This window comes from Myzus persicae, unplaced genomic scaffold (genome assembly GCF_001856785.1).
Source record: "Myzus persicae strain clone G006 unplaced genomic scaffold, MPER_G0061.0, whole genome shotgun sequence".
Taxonomy (NCBI): domain Eukaryota; kingdom Metazoa; phylum Arthropoda; class Insecta; order Hemiptera; family Aphididae; genus Myzus; species Myzus persicae.
In genome coordinates this window covers 358,673-375,892 of record NW_019100902.1, presented here as the reverse complement: position 1 = coordinate 375,892, position 17,220 = coordinate 358,673, and the positions used below count along the sequence as shown (strand labels likewise).

The 17,220-nt window shown below is 29.8% G+C and overlaps 1 protein-coding gene across 2 annotated transcripts; it reads left to right on the top strand.

The window, feature by feature from the left end:
- Window positions 1–2,110: 2,110 nt before the first annotated feature.
- Window positions 2,111–10,644, top strand: LOC111026705 (histone acetyltransferase KAT6B-like). Of its 2 annotated transcripts, XM_022304834.1 has the most exons (16): window positions 2,111–3,764; window positions 3,838–4,059; window positions 4,128–4,327; window positions 5,085–5,124; window positions 5,219–5,355; window positions 5,507–5,546; window positions 5,641–6,021; window positions 6,088–6,164; window positions 6,307–6,401; window positions 7,316–7,404; window positions 7,477–7,713; window positions 7,782–7,913; window positions 8,012–8,135; window positions 8,208–8,375; window positions 8,458–8,657; window positions 8,731–10,644. In XM_022304834.1, the coding sequence occupies exons 1-16, from the start codon at window positions 3,462–3,464 to the stop codon at window positions 8,776–8,778; spliced, it is 2,493 nt and encodes an 830-aa protein (XP_022160526.1). In that variant the 5' UTR covers window positions 2,111–3,461; the 3' UTR covers window positions 8,779–10,644. The 2 variants fall into 2 exon arrangements, with proteins under 2 accessions (XP_022160526.1, XP_022160527.1); XM_022304835.1 differs by lacking the exon at window positions 8,731–10,644 and having other exon boundaries at window positions 8,458–8,672.
- The last annotated feature ends 6,576 nt before the right edge of the window (window positions 10,645–17,220 follow it).

The window sequence follows — 17,220 nt, the reverse complement described above, 5'->3', positions numbered from 1 at the left end:
AAGTTGTCTAATATATTATTGTTAATGATATGATGTAATATTTTTATACTTTTATAAATCAATCAAACAATTCTTATGTCTATGATTATTGTATGTCAGATTTTTTTTAGCAAATGTTCATCAATATTTGGTTATTATGTATGTGTATTATTTACATGTTATCGTGCCACATGGGTTAATCAGAACATCTCATTACTAATTAGTAATTACAGACTAAACTCTACACTGTATGGACGTATGTTAAAACTATACATCCAAACTTTAAGTTTATACTTTGATTAATATTTTGTGATTACTAGGGTGGGGATTTAAATTCAAATTTTGCTATTCTAAAATATTGTTTCCCAAGCAAAAAGTTTGTCAAAAAAGAATTTAGAAATTAAACTTTTATTTTGCATTTTTTAAACTAAAATTACTTACATTTTTGTACATTTTATAAGAATAGATAAAACTTAATAAACATGTACTATTAATTACATCTATAACATTTTTTTTCTTTGCCATATGTTTGTTCTTACATAATATGTTTTGTACCAAATAAAAGTTGCTACTTGCTGCAATCACCCACAATTATCAGATTAACTAAATTGTTGTCACGTACTTTTGGCAGATATGTATATGTACAACTGTATCAGTACTCTATTAATTTTAAATAGCATAAATAGATTTTTGTTTAATCATTTTTATTTAACATTATGGTAGAAACAATTTTTTAGGTAATTTTTTTCATTTATTTAATTTTATAAATAGGGATAAATTATAGACTACAGTACATATTTTGAAAAAAATTCAACTTTTTAATTTATTGACATGGTACTTTATTTATTAAGTTATGTTATGATGTACAAAACTAACCAAATGAGAGTAAGTTGGAGGTTTGGCCCACATAAAATTCTCTTCAGTCCTATTTTTAAGATGTGTTTTAATTATTTTTTTGTTGGTTATCCTCTTGTATTTTTCCAATGTCCACAAAAGTGGCTTGTCCTTGTATTTCTTTTTCTTTTATTATTGAAAAACTATAAAATATTCTGTCATATTTTTCTTTGATACATACGTACTTTCAAGATCTTTCCGTATTAGGTGTTAAAGCTTAATGAATTTAAAAATTAAAAAAAATACTAAAAAAAAAAAACAAACAACCATGGTCTGTTTATAGAATATAAATACTAGACTATAATAATTAAAAATATACAATGTTAAAAAAAATGAAATTGTTTTATTTAGCTGATCCTGTCCGGCACTGTCCTTGACAAATTAAATGCCTATGGATGTACCCCTTCTTAAACTCTTTTAGATGTTAACTACAAAGATTTTTAGCACAGTTGTATGACAAGTTTTTTTTTAATATTTGAATAATTCAAACACCCTTCGATTTGGAGCCAATAAGTTCTTATACCTCGAAGGACTTCGTTCTACGTTGGTTGAGGTAAGCGGAAAATCTATTGTTTATACTAAATAGTAATTAGATTTTATGGCTGGAGATATTATAGTATAATCTTGTGTCGACTATAGCTAAAATAGTTGTGTGAATGAGTAAACTCAACAAAATGCAATAAAATTCATAACATTGCAAAAAATTGCATTTAAAACTTTTAGCTATGAATTCTTAGGTACTTACATGCAACGTATTTAAAACTTGCTTAGCAATAAATTGGAAAGGTAGAAAAAAAGTTGAAAATGCAACAACATACGTGCCCTAATTATTACTTTGATGATGTTGTGATGTACCACGTACACCTGTATACTTACTTACCTATTGCTATAACTTATGACATTGCTGAGTGCAAAAAAAACTATACAAGGATAAGTAGTTGTACTCATTTATGGTACAATTATTAGAATTATGTTTTCACATATTATATTATACATACTATAGGACCTTTTTTTTTTTTCCTTTTGAAACCGAAAACGGGTGGGAACTGTTTAGCACAATATTACCACCCAACATACTATATAAGACCTAGCAAATACGAACATTCAATTTGTTTTTAATAATTTTTTTTAGTTTTATTACATTTTTTTTTCTTTGGGGTACTGTCCAAATATATGAATATTAAGCAAGAGAAAATCTATTTTTGAGTTGTATATAGAATATATATATTTTTAAAACATCAGCTACCTACCTATAATACAAACCATTGATTTAACTCTTCGACCTGCGCTTTGTTAAATTTACGTTCGATGTAGGTGCCTAATGCAAAATAAACGAGAACATGAAAAAGACAAGAGGAGAACTGTTAAAAGAAAATGTCAATTTGACGAAACTAGTAATGAAGTACCTACCTAATCACATTAATAGGCGAGGAAAATATTTTCAGGATAACTGTATTCTTCGTTATATTGGACAAATCGATTGGCTGAACTTGTAAGACTTAGCAGTTCATACATAGAGATCTATGTGTCTATGTGTTTTTTCAAAAATTCAACGACGAAACTATTTCTAAAAAAAAGTAGAGTAGCTACTAATATTGTTTTTATGCACATTGGCAATAAATTGTTCAGTAGAGCGCTGGTTTTCAGTATTGAAAAGAGTAAAAACCATATCTTCGTTCAATAATGGAATGCCCAAATTAAACGTGACGTCAACTTTCAATGTTACAGTATCGCATAATGTGGAGTTTAAGTGCTTTGTGGTATAAACAATCGACAATTAATATGGGTTATTACTAATTAATATAATTGATGATTTCGCATTAAAAAAAGTTCGTAGAGAGCTAAATGTTATAGTTTACTAATACATTGCAGGTAAATAAATATTTCTTATTAATTAAATTGTCGTACTTTTTTTCATTAGGGTGAATCCATGGTCACATAGACCATTAGGAGTGAGGTGGTGCAGTAAGGGGTTATTTTGTGTATTTTTTGTAGGTTTTTGAGTTGGTACCGTTGTAACACGTAGTAGGTATTGTGTTTGAGTGCTATGTTTTGTCACTGAAAACCCGTCTGGTCACCCATCCAGGGGCTACCGACACCGGGCGCAGCGTAGCTTCATCAATCTTAAGTGATTGTGGTCAACCCCTGCACCACACTATGAGCGTATTAATATCTTTATAATTTGTATAATTTTAAGTTTTATATAACAACTTAAGTTTAATTTAAGGTATTTCATATTTTTCATTTAGACACCTATACCTACTAAGTAGGTACTAAACTACAATTAACTTTTACTTCAACTAACTAGACGTTTGTTTTTATTTTATTTTATTTTTATATGAAAATTTTATTTTTATTTGTTGGCCTAATTAACATAGTATAACGTAACTATGCTCTAAGCTGCAAATATATGTAGGTATCAACAATATAATTTACTAAACTATAGCAACCTAATATTAGGTATGTTGTTTATTATTGATTCGATTATGTTTCTTATTGTCCGTACCTACTGTCAATTTTGTAAATCCAACTGAAATCCAAATAAACCAATTTTTCACTTCGTGAGCTGCATTGTGCGTCTGCATAATATGACGGCTAACCAAAACATGTCAAATAATTTTGACAAGAAAAATATTATTCCAACTGCATCAGGCTCAGTATCTAGTACAATACGTCAGCGTATTCTAGATATCACCAGATCGTTGATTGGAACACCAGTTTTTAAGAAAAAAAGAGGAAAGAAAGCAACACGATTGCTCAAAGTAGATCCAACTGAAATCAAAACAACCCCCATTTCACTCCTCAAATCCGGGAAAGAAATGAAAAGGGTATCTGTTTGGGATGTTAGTTCACTTGCACGTAACGAGGCCGGCGACAAAAAATTGAAAAAAGTAATAAAGTTCAACTTATTATTAGCTATTTCTTCCAGTTTTTGTCAACATATTTTATTGTGACTTTTAATAGGCTTCCGGCTATATTTGTGCTGATTGTTCATGTACATCGGCCAGAAACCAATTCGGCGAAGTGGAACCGCTACAACAATGCACAGGCAAATGTGGCATTTTATTGCATTCATCTTGTCTGGCAATTAAATGTAGGGGAACTTCGATTGCTCGAGGATCTCGATGGTTTTGTCAGGACTGTAAAACATGTTCGGCAATACCAGCCTGTCCAGTGACTGAAAGCGTAAGCATACAAATCAAATACTAATGAAAATCGTGATACCTATTAAATTTGTTTTACGATACACATAGAAGTATTTGTTAAACTGTGATACGTGTGACCGAGGTTATCATTTGCAATGTCTACAACCTCCTGCAGCTTCGGATAAACCGAAATCGGTATGGAGGTGTTCGTTTTGCTTGGATAATCCAGACACCATCGTCTCAGCTATTGAGGTAGAACCGTTTGGAGAGCTCGAGGGTAGGAAAAAGACGAGCCTCGAAACTCAAAGGTACCTATGTCAGTAAATTGAATAATATCATCTAATATTTTTGCTGTTACCTGGTTTAGATTTTATTGTTTTTGAGAAGAATATGGTTTTAATTGTTGTACTATGTTTGTTCTTAAAATTATTACACCTAGCATTACGTTTTATAGCTGCAGGGTCACCAACTAATATTTTTGGATGGGTACATTAGTAATCTGGAAATTGTTTATGAGATAACAAAATTGCTGACGCCCGTAAAAGCCAACGAACAAAAATGATGAATTACAACAATACGACATATAATATTATCGGTTTTACTATTTTTCTTGTCAGGATAAAATTTAATCGCCGTCTGGCATTTGGTGACCCTTGTATTATGGTGTATGAAGTACCGGCCGGTGGATTTCAGGGAAAATCAGGCAATTTCGGTGCACAATTTTGAGGGGCCCCATACATATTTATTTATTATTGACAAACTTAATTTATTTTTGTATGATTTTATAAACTTTAAGGTCTCGTAAAGGTCTATAAAAATTTTGAATAAAATATGATGTGTAATCATATAAAATCATTAAAATATACGAATTACGATTCTGAGTGAAGACGATCTGTATTACAAGTACCGTTTATGATATTATTGCTAGGTATTAAAATAATTAATTTTACTATTAGTACTGCAGTAGGTTGAATTAATTTTTGCAGAAAACAGCATTTAAAAATGTTTTTTTTTGTATTTATATGCTTTTTGATACATATTCTAATAACGAAAAATGTGTTTCAGTTTAATATCAAACATCCGTAAGCGTAAAAATCCGAATACTGTGAGTAGACATTGATTGTAGTGCTAGTATTTACATATATTCATGTTATATAAATGCATATCAAATTTAACTGTTTGGTTTTTGTTATTATCAGGTGAAAAATGAGAAAACTAATGAACTAAACAGTGGTGTCAAGCTGAATAGTAAACATGAAAAGAAAAAACAGAAAATTGAATTGGGATATTGGGCCGTGCGTTTGGATCGAATGCCAAACGAAAATGTGCCAAATAAGTAAGTAATTCTAAAATTAGAAATATTAAGTCTCGAATCCCGAGCAAAAACCAAACGTGTAATAAATATTTATTTCATATGTTTTTTTTTGTATTAATATGAATTTTGATTTATAATATTACTAACCTTAGTAATGAAAACTTTATTTCAGTTTAATCTCAAATACCCTTAAGCGTAAAAATCCAAATAATGTGAGTAGACAATGATTGCAGTGCCTACATTTTCATATATTCAAGTTATATAAATGCATATCAAATTCACCTTTTTGTTTTTTATTATCAATAGGCGGAAAATGAGAACACTAACAAACTAGACAACGGTGACGAGCTGAACATCAAATATGTAGAAAAAAAACAGAAAATTGAATTGGGATACTTGACTGTGCGTTTGGATTTAATGCCATACGAAAATTTGGCGAATAGTTATGACAAAATAAATTTTATTCAAATTGAAGCAGATTCAGTATTCAATGCGATATGTCTAAATCGTCCAAATATCACACCATCATTGATTGAAACAGAAATCTTAAAACATAGTTCTGAAAGGAAAGCACTATTGGTTAAAGCAGATTCAAATTACATTGAAACAAACCCCTCTTTACTCCATACAGCTGGTAGAAAAAGGAAAATGATACCGCCTGATGCAAGTGACAAAAAATTTAATAAAGTAATAAAGGTGAATTATTATTTATTTTAGTGGATGTTTATTAATATATTATTGTAATTTTAACAGGGCTCCACCACTTCTATTAACGTAGAACCGTTTGGAGAGCTCGAGGATAGGAAAAAGTTAAATCTCAAAGCCCAAAGGTATGTTAATAAAATATGGAATATTAATATAAACATTATAAAAACATTTTAACCAAAACTAATATCAAACTAGGTAATAATTTTGATTAAAAAAATCCAGTTGTTTTTCTTTTTTAAAATTGTTGATGTTAAACTTTTGTAGATCCAATCGTGGTCGAAGTCCAGAAATAAAAGAGCAAAACGCTGAGCTTGGAATACCATCGAGTTCAATGAATCGACGTGATGACCCGAAAAACGGTAATGTCTCATCTCGTGACTACTCGGCTTCAGCACACACACCCCCTTCTTCGTACATTCCGATTAGTGGTAGTGTGTGGTGGAACAATGAGAAAGCAAAAATTATTTTGCTACTTTTAATGGTGTAGACGAGGTGCAGACGGGTGAGGATCTGGTGTGTCGAATCTTAATTCATTGCATGCCGTAGGTTTTTATTTTTGTTCTTTTGAGTCAATCAAATGAATATAGTTGTGGATACCAAGTAAATAGTAGTATACTTTACCATAATATTGCATTTATTTTCCAAGACAGCCTTAACTCTTTGAGGAGCGACTAAGTAAACCCATGTAAAAAATAAGAAAAAAACATTGGTTGTAAAAACGTATTTTACACTAAGTATTACATTATAGCTTTTTTAGACACAAATTTTGAAAGTGTAAAATATTAAAATATACGTCAATACTCGATGAAATTCAATGCTATGTGAATTTATTAAATTATAATTTTCACAAAATTAATACAATAGGTTACAATTATAAAAAAGAATAATATGCTCATTAGAATATTGAAATCAATTTTGATTATTATTTAAATTGTTATTACTAAGTATTACGTGTTAATAGAACGCTTTTATCCTATTTTATTATTTAATAAATAAAAATTTGTTTAAGACAATCTTCATAAGATTAGTTGAAAAATCTTATATTTCTGAAAATTGTTTATAAAAAATTACAGGAAAATGAGTAAGAAAATTAAGCGAGATTAACTGGTTAAACTGTATTTTTAATCAGTATTAGTATTTAGTATGTGTTCTGCCATGCCATCTTACAGTTTATACATATTATTGTTTATTTATGCTGCACAGCTGCAGTTGACTTTTTTGGCTTACTAACCAGTCTTAGTATTAAATATTAAATTGATAATATTATTTTTAGTGCTCGAAAATATGAATGGCCCTGTCGTTTCTGGGGTTGTACACGACGATGTCGAAATCTGTAAGGAGACAAAAAAACCGGCAAAGAATGTAAAATTTATTTTTTAATATTTTAATATAATATGTCTTATGTTTCTAACTAATAATTGACATTATATATAGAGTAAAATTCAAGCTCCAGTTAGATGTCCAGCTACAATTCAATTCGGGGAATTTGAAGTGGAGACATGGTATTCATGCCAATTTCCCGAAGAACAAGCACCAAAATTGTATTTCTGTGAATTTTGTTTGAAATTTTCAAAGAGTAAATCAGTTTTAGAAAGACACACGCGGTGCTGTAACTGGAGACAGCCGCCAGGGATAGAAATCTACCGAAATGGAGATTTGAGTGTTTTTGAAGTAAATTAATTGTATTAGACAATCATATGAAGCAAACTATAAAGATATTTATTTATTTTTTCATATAGGTTGATGGACATACCAACAAGATATATTGCCAAACACTGTGTAGAATAGGAAAATTGTTTTTAGATCATAAAACTCTGTACTATGGGGTTGAACCATTCCTATTTTACGTGTTGACAAAAAATGACGGTTTTGTAAGTGTGCTTGTTTATACATTTTATATTGTATTTTTAATACAGTAATAATATTATTTTTTTAACTGTCTCTATTGTAATGTTTCGCTAATGTTAAGGGCTGTCATTTGGTTGGTTATTTTTCAAAAGAAAAAGAAAATGAAGAACATTGCAATGTAGCTTGTATCTTAGCAATGCCACAATACCAAAGACAAGGGTATGGTCGATTTCTAATCGAATTCAGTAAGTGAACACTATATGCATTATGCACCTATAGTCGTTTTAGTTTATATCATGTTTTATTAATATTTTCAGGTTATCTCCTATCTAAAACTGAAAAGCAACCGGGGACACCAGAAAAACCCCTTTCTGGTTTGGGCCAACTGTCGTATAATGCGTATTGGAAAGGTGTTATACTAGAATATTTAGATAATCATAGAAACAGTGAAAATCTATGTATAAATGATATTAGCAATGAAACTGGTAATTTAAAAACATTTAATTTTAAACTTTTTAATCTGAATTTCGTGACATAATTATAATAATAATAACAACTTTAATTCAGGTTTAACGGGGCACGATATTACTAATACTTTTAAATCTTTAAACATGGTTGTGGAAGTATTTAATGACATTACAATATGCATTGACTGGAGTATTGTAGATGCTCATTTAAAAAGGAAAAAAAAAATCAAAAAAATTCATATTAAACCGGATTGTTTAAGTTGGACACCTGCAAATTTATCATTTTCATCAGATGGCAAAGTTAGTTTTTCCTGATGAAAAAACAATGACATTATTAAAAAAACAATTTTTAGTTATTAGAAATTTTTTTTAGGATAGCCAAAATCGTGGAAAATCTCTTTTAATTAAGTGTATTGCATGAAAAATGCCAATGAGTCCGTCAGTCGAGATCTACCCATCGTCGTTAACGGTTGTCTTATCGCCAGTTAACCACATCGGAGTTGCGTTTTACTACCGTACTTCATTAAAGCAACAGCTTGCGGCAACGGCCGCCTTCTCAGGAAAAAATCCGGGCAAAGAAAAATTATATCTGCGTTAACTTCATCTCATCTCTCAAACCCAGGATTCAAGCAAGGAAGAAACGTAACCTTCAGTTTCAATTACTTCGAACACACACAGCAATCCAGTTTCACCAAGTCTACAACATATCATTACAAATCATCTTGTTCTTTATACAAACAATGAAAATAATTTCGCGTACGGTAACTCCACGATTATGAACGACACTATCGACAATAGTCCTATTGATAACGATTTAATTAGCTCTCCACGAAAACCCGAGCGTGTTATTACAAACACTACCTTTTCTCATACTACGTTATCCACTGCCAAACTAACATAACACAGATCAACACCTCAAGCACTTCGAATCAAATTTTGACGGCACACCGGTAATTAATCATTGAACTGACCGATTCTAATATTTTATATTTCTATCTAACGCCCGTTAAAGTATGCCATATTCCTTAGCATCAAGGATGCTATGCATATTCTATGCATTAAACCTAATGGTCATAAAAAAGTCAAAACAACATTCGACTCGATTAATCACCCCAATTTATGCCTCGAGTCACCTCTCCTCGCCGCAAACAATTTGTCGGATTATATTCCATCAATCTTAATTTTTTTACATGGATATTTGGGACAGTGTAACATGTGACATGCCCGTTATTGGTTTCAAATGTATTGTCGTCAACAGAGATTGTGACCTCACACCTACCGGAATATTGTCGAATTAAAATTTTTGTCCGTCCTTCAAAATCCGAAGTTCACTATCAATCTTTAACGTACTTTTTGATAATTCGCCGAGTGTTCGTTCGCATCTTCAATTCAACAAGTGCTTACAGTTTGGGCATATCTCTACATTTTGCAGCAGCAGTCCAGATGCACGGATGCAATACCTGCGGAGAAAGCAAACACTCCATCGACTAGTATCCGACTGCCTAAGCCACCGATCCTCGCTGCATCTTCTTCCATATTCCCTAAAATTGATACCAACCGCAAATGCTAAGAAAGGGATTTTCAACGTGATATCATAAAAACGATGTTTACCAAAAATATTTTTTTCCGTGATGCCATCAACTCCAAAAAATAAAATCAGATTACTTTTAATATTGTCAATAAATAGCCTATAGTTACCTTCGTCCCTACAACCTAGTCACCAATATTCAATTCCTATTACTGAAAACACCACCACTCTCCGAGTTAACCTAAACGTTTTTGCTATCACATTTATCCCCCTTCTCGCACTCATAACGACGATTGGTTAAATGATACCTGAACGTCACCCTATGTTCTTTGCACAATAATGTTCTATCCTCCTCATTTTTTCTAATAGCTTTTGAAAAATGTGAATCTTTAATATTCCCTAGACGTCGCTACCTTCAATGTCATGCCATAACAATCAATGATCATACAATTGCGCGAGTCTCAAAACTATACTTATAGGCCTAAGTTTCGATGGTCTCCTCACATATACCACTTAACTATTTTTGCCACTCTTTGGACTAACTTTCTTAGATCTTTGGACAATTTATGTTGGGGATCCCACCCTTCTACATTAATGCTTTTATGCAAATCTGTTGTACATTTCAAATTAATTTATTGTTGTTTTTCATACTTCTATGTCTTTAAAAACTATTTCTCATCATTGTAATACTAGTACGTAAATTGTAATAGACTGAATTTATAAACTATTTTTTATTATAGTAATACCTATTGTTATAGACTGAATTTATAATAACTATTGTTTATCATAGTAATACCTATTGTACCTAAATTGTAATAGACTGAATTTATAATAACTATTGTTTATCTTATAGTAATACCTATTGTACCTAAATTGTAATAGACTGAATTTATAATAACTATTGTTTATCTTATAGTAATACCTATTGTACCTAAATTGTAATTGACTGAATTTATAATAACTATTGTTTATCTTATAGTAATACCTATTGTACCTAAATTGTAATTGACTGAATTTATAATACCTATATTGTTTACCACAGAAATACTGTAAATTTTTATATACTGAATTGTTGTTTAATAAAATGTTGAAGTAAATGTTTATTTTGATTAATGATATTGGTAAGTGTGAAGGGTCGACGTAAGATCGATTGAATATAGATTCAACAGAATAGGAGAAAAATTGGTGCTCCTGCTGCTATTGGGACTAAAAATGAGATTTCAGATTCTACTTTTGCTGTGGAATAACTGGTCTTCAAGGAACGTTTTAAAAAATAAATAGTTAGGTTGTGTAAGATTTTTTTAGTAGGTACGTAGATACCGGAGCCCAAGGTGCCAAATGATAGAACCTGCACTTTAAGAAGGCCGGCTGAATAGTATTCTTTTAAATTTAGAAATATGAAAAAAAACTGAAATTAATTCAGATAAGGATATTTTAGGAAAAAAAGACTCAGCAGTGAAAAGATTAAATAATATATAACAATATTTACACTTTACATGACTTACTTATTAATGTTTTAATGTGAAATTTTTAATATTTTCTTTTTATTTATAAGAAAAAAAGGAGCTAATGGAATTGAAAATAATCTACTGTTGCAGAAGAATTATTTTTTCGAGTTTGAATAACGGAGTACGCCGTACCTCATATCAAAATATATTTACGTAAATTGTCAATTATTTAAATCATAAAGATGACTAATATGGTAAGTATTATACACAAAAAACTGGAATTCTGGTAACCAAATTTCACACCAACTCAATAGATATTTTTGGAGTTCAGTTCTACGATGGTTTTTATAATAGGTATATATCTTAAAGTGAAGAAAGTGCAATTAAAAATTAAAAACCTAGTAATTCACTGAACTTCGCACTGGCATATACATTTTTAATTTTTTCAGCATGGTTAGAAATGTGTACTTTAATTTAACATAAAACAAAGATAATATAAAATTGTATTTTAGCATAATAACTATCGTGATGGAGAAACGTATATTAAGGATGTCTAATATTTAACTCTTTGTACCTATAATAAATAATTAGAGATGGCAACGATATAGCTTACTATGTACAACTTATGAAGTTATGACATTTAAATCAGGTAGTTTTACTTTAAATAAATCAAATATCAATAGTTACTTGTCTGCAATATAGTCATGTGTTTAATTCTGTAGGTATATATAATAGTTTTTATTATACCCACTGTTTCATTAAATTTTTTTATAAACTTTTTCTTATTATTTTATCTTCACCGGGTAACACGTAGGTATGTACCTGTATATTATACAAACGCGCGTAGGTATATTGGGTTTAATATTAATACGATTATTAATTATTGATGATGGGTAATAAACAATAATAACTAATATAGAACCTTGTTAAGCGCTAACTCTTAGTTAATAAAATTATGACTGAACTGAAATGGAAAAAAAAACAATTCAAAGCGAATAGTGCTTTAAACCTTTAGTGATGTATGTTGCGTGACAAATTAAGCTCGAAATTGATTTCCTTACTTCCAATATACTTTGAGTTCTGGGCTAATGTTATTACAGTTATTACTTATTAGACATGTACTGCAGACAAAGACAATAATATACCTATTATTCTACAGATTCTACTATTTATTACCTCACACAAAATGCTATAGTTAATAGGTAGGTAGTTAAAAATATTAATTATTATTTAATGCTTTTATATTATAAAGTACCGGGGCGGCCAAGTAGAATTATACCTTATTCCCATACTAATTAGTCTAATTTTAGTACCCGTATACATCATCCAAAGCGTTGAAATATAACAAGTTTATATAGATATTTAAATGCTCGCAAAAAATCAAAATTTTATATAAAAAATTGAAAGTTTTGAATGTTTTGATATTAGGTAGTATATGTATAATATATATGCTTACCTTCAAGTTGTAAAAGACAGGTTAGGACCTATAAAATAGAGTGAATAAATATAATGGTATATTATATACTTACACATTTAGGGCTAGTTGTACAGTCTGTGATAAAACTCCGATTACGCTTAATCAGCTGATAACAGATATTTAACCGGCCAAATTCGGCCAGTTAAACTGTGATTAACTTTAATCACGGACTGTACAACTGGCCCTTACACGTGTTTAATTTTCCATCTTAAATTTGTCTTACTTGTTTAATTTTAGTATACAGCATATACAATGATATGTGTGAAATGAGAAAAAATTATTTGTTGTCAAAATGTCAACAATTTAACATAGTGTGTGTGTGTACCTTTGTGTATGAGGTGGTGCAGAGGGTGTCAAAATTCTGAATACGTCTGTCAGAGAATTCGTGGATTATGCTGTCAGTATTTAGGGATTTGTTACCCTTCACAAATTAATCCAATACACGAGACTATACTTATTTGACATAGATGGTCCCTTGAATCTCGATTGAATGTATGTATTGGTAGCCAATTTTATAAGGTAAGTTTTTAAGAAAAATTATTATTATTTTTTTTTACTCTTACAGTTTGGTATATATTGTCATAATTATTGGTTAATTATTATGATATATTTCTAAGTAAAAGTTAATTTTGAATTGGCACCTACGTACCTACCTGCATATTATTATTAGGTATATAATTTTAATTGTATAAAGGCACTAGTTGAAATGATCAAATTTCACCTGTGAAATAATGAACTAATATTAAATACGGTTCCATATTTACTATATTTAGAGAGAGAACACTCTCTGGGCTCCCGATATGCGATGAAAATCGATTCTCCCACATGACACTCTCTCATAGTGGAACTCGTTTCAATGATGTTAGGGTGCTCAAATTTCCACCCTACGCTGTATTTTAAGTATTGTTATATTTTTATAAAAGTATAATTTATATTAATACGTACTTATATGAATATAAATGTTATTTTTATCATTAGAATACTAGTATATATTATATTATAAAATAATTATTTAAAAAAAAGTTTCATTCTTTTTAAGGTTCACTTGTAATAGTTTGTCAACAATAATACAGCCACTATAATATATAAATAGATGATATGAAAATTAAATTAAAATTATTATTACAATTTAGTATATCACAAAACGGAAATGTATCTAAATCATTAGTTTAATTTGAATATATGCGATGTATAACACGTAGTTACGTATAATAACGCGTTCGAATTGATGTGGTAAAAACGCATACCACTGTTAAATTAGAAAATCTCTGAAAATTATTCTAGTGGTTTTGAGTGGAAACAGTTAAATTTATGCAATTTCAATGCTTGCCTTGGTCATTTTCAAGCCTTTATATTTCAACAAATGTAATTGCGAGGGGTAGGTTTCACCCCTTAAATACACGATAACCATGCAGCAGTAGGACGGTTATAGAAACGAATATATAAGAGGAAGTGGGATAAAGAGCAAGAAAGGGGGAAAAAGTGAGCGGAGAAAACACATTTTAGTAATTTAAAAGCTTTATTCATGATTTTACAAGGCCTTGCCCACATTTTCATTTGAACATTGCCCTGAGACTACAAAGCTTGTAAATTATTCAAATGTTCAAAATCACAATGATGTATTATTCTATTTAACAGTGCCGGATCTAACCTTTTTGCGCTCTGGGCAAAATATAAAACTAAAAACGGCGTAGGTACCTACACATTTTTAGTGGGTATACCTAATTAACCCCTTCCGTTACCACAAGTCGGCGTGAAGACCCGATTTTGATTCTTCCACCACAACCGATAATAATATAGAATCATGAAAAAATGTTTTCTGGCTTTATATACTTGCAAAAAAAAAAACAGTGGTTATACGATCAAAAACCTATATTTTATTTGTCGACCTGTGACCTTTGCAGCAGAGTAGCTGTTGTACGAGTATTAGTGACGGCATATTCGAGGTCTTCAATTAATAATTATAAATGCTTAAATACTCAGCTATATTTGAAATCGAAAAATCGCCAAGTCTATAGGTACCAGAGATCGTCAAATGGCGGCCTTTGAAAAAAATTTATCCGGCCCTCGCAGGCAAAAGAAAAAAAAAATATAAACATCCATAATATTATACGTTTTAGTGTTGTAATTTCACGAACCGTTATCATTCTTGTTTATTGGTTTTTACCGACGTCATCAATTTTAATGGCCCACGAACCATTTCCAGATGTAATGTAGCTCTTCAAAAATATTAATTGGCCTATACTAGGGTTGGCAAATTCGTGGCACCCGAAAAATTAAAATATTAATAACATTATAATCTGAAACACAAAAATCACATTAAGAAAATAAATAATTATCAAAGTATTGTTGTTATATGCACCTATCCAACCTTTTTTTTAAAATCTTAATACATTAAATTGTACAATAAAATTAAGATAATTTTTTCCTTACAATATTGAATATAATATATAATATATATATATATATATATACATACAATTTTTTATTGGCATAAAGCTTTAAAATAATTTGGAACCCCTGGCTTATACTATTCTTTACGGAATTTATCGAGATTAATTTCTTTGATAGTAATTTTGAATTTACCTATAATCATTCTTCAACAGTGTTAACGAAGATTCTTCGGGTTTAAGGCACACGACCATCCCCGTTGTAAAAACATACTATCAGTATTTATAATTTATATACCTAGTCGAAATCGAAAACTTATTTGAAATTTAAAAAAAAACCTTTTTTTTAAAAAAAACAATTTACAAACTACTTTTGGAAATAAAAATTTTAAAAAAGGGTCCTCTATCAACGAATATAGGTCCAATGGCCTTTAAAAGTTTAAAACCAGCCTTGCAAATAAATACAAATTTAAATACTCGTAAGCTGTACCTACCATTAAAAAGTGATAAACTCTAAACATATTACAATGATATAATGTATAGTTGGTACTGTAACAACCATTAGGTATAACACTGTTTCGTAATCTACCTAATATAAATGAGGAAATAATTCATGAAGTATTAAAGTTATTATCTAAAGGAGGACTTTGTAAAAAATAATGAATAGGTAAGCAACGCATATAGCTATTGTCGTCATGAATCACGATTTACACTTCTAAATATGAATAATATGTAAATGATCTATTTTCCAAAATTCCCATTTGAAAGGATTCCTTATCCAAATTAAAATTGATAAATATATCGCCACGGGTTTATTTAGTACTGTTCTTCAATAAATACAATTATGTTATATTAGCCAATTATCACGTCGGTTAATTCGTTATGAAATATAGGTGAACCAAATTATAATAATAATTAGGTCAATTATATACCTAGCTATATGCCTATATTAGAGTATGAATTGTGATTTTAAAATGTTAAGAGTATATTAATAAGAATAACCAATATTTTAGCAAAATTAAAGTATTGTTATTTACTGTATATTCATTATAATTTATTATCGACACATGTAATTACTAACAAATTAAATATGTTAGGTTAGATTAGGAAAAAACGTAGAAAATATAATTTATATTTCATAATTATTATTTATTTATAACTTGTAAAAATAATATTATTGCTTTTTTTTGAAAATAGTTTTTCATTTAGATGTTATGTGCTATCCGTTGGTTTTTTAATACTTGTTTTCTCATCAGTTGTACTTTTTTATTATATAATGATATTTTGTTCTTGACTCCTTGGGTATTTTTTCTGATATCGACTCATCAAGCTTAGTGCATGGTCCAGCCAAATGATGTGCTCTGCATTCCTCTTGTATTATAGCTACCTAATTAACAATTATAGTGAATGGCAACGTTGCTAAAGCGAAAATCATATCGATAAAAGTAACTCTTTACACGGTACTTGACAATGTAAATTATTTATTATTATTATTAGTATACTTACTATTAAGATAAGTAGGTAATGTTAATGGAAAATAAAATTACCCAATAGAAAGGAATTGTAGGACTAACATAGTAACATGAGTTATAGATCTTTAGTGTACTTTTGTACTCCCTCTATTCATTACCTAGTCTACATATACGCCCAACTCATCTCTACTGTGACAAATCTCACTATCTATCCATTCGTCTCGTTGTATAATTATTGAAAAAATGTCAAGGTTCATTATGATGACTTAAAAAAATTAATTACCCCTAAATCGCCCTCTTTACTCAAGTCATTTCAACTCTTACAATAAAAATGACTAATAAGTAATAACTCGCTTACTACTATATAAGTACTTTCTTTTCGTCATTTTCAATGATGCCGATGAACATAAAAAAATAATTTTAATGTACATCTGTTTTCACAAAAGAAAACTGATCGATCGATTCCAATTCAAGCAACACTAATGGGTAGATTCTTAATCAAACTATTCATGTCTGATGCCTGTAAATGCAATCACAGCATGGTAACT

Coding starts and splice junctions, on each gene's coding strand:
- LOC111026705 (XM_022304834.1), top strand. CDS start 3,462: ATGACGGCTAACCAAAACATGTCAAATAATTTTGACAAGAAAAATATT. Junction 6,022..6,087: donor GTGACAAAAAATTTAATAAA/GTAATAAAGGTG, acceptor TAATTTTAACAG/GGCTCCACCACTTCTATTAA. Junction 8,658..8,730: donor CATTTTCATCAGATGGCAAA/GTTAGTTTTTCC, acceptor AATTTTTTTTAG/GATAGCCAAAATCGTGGAAA.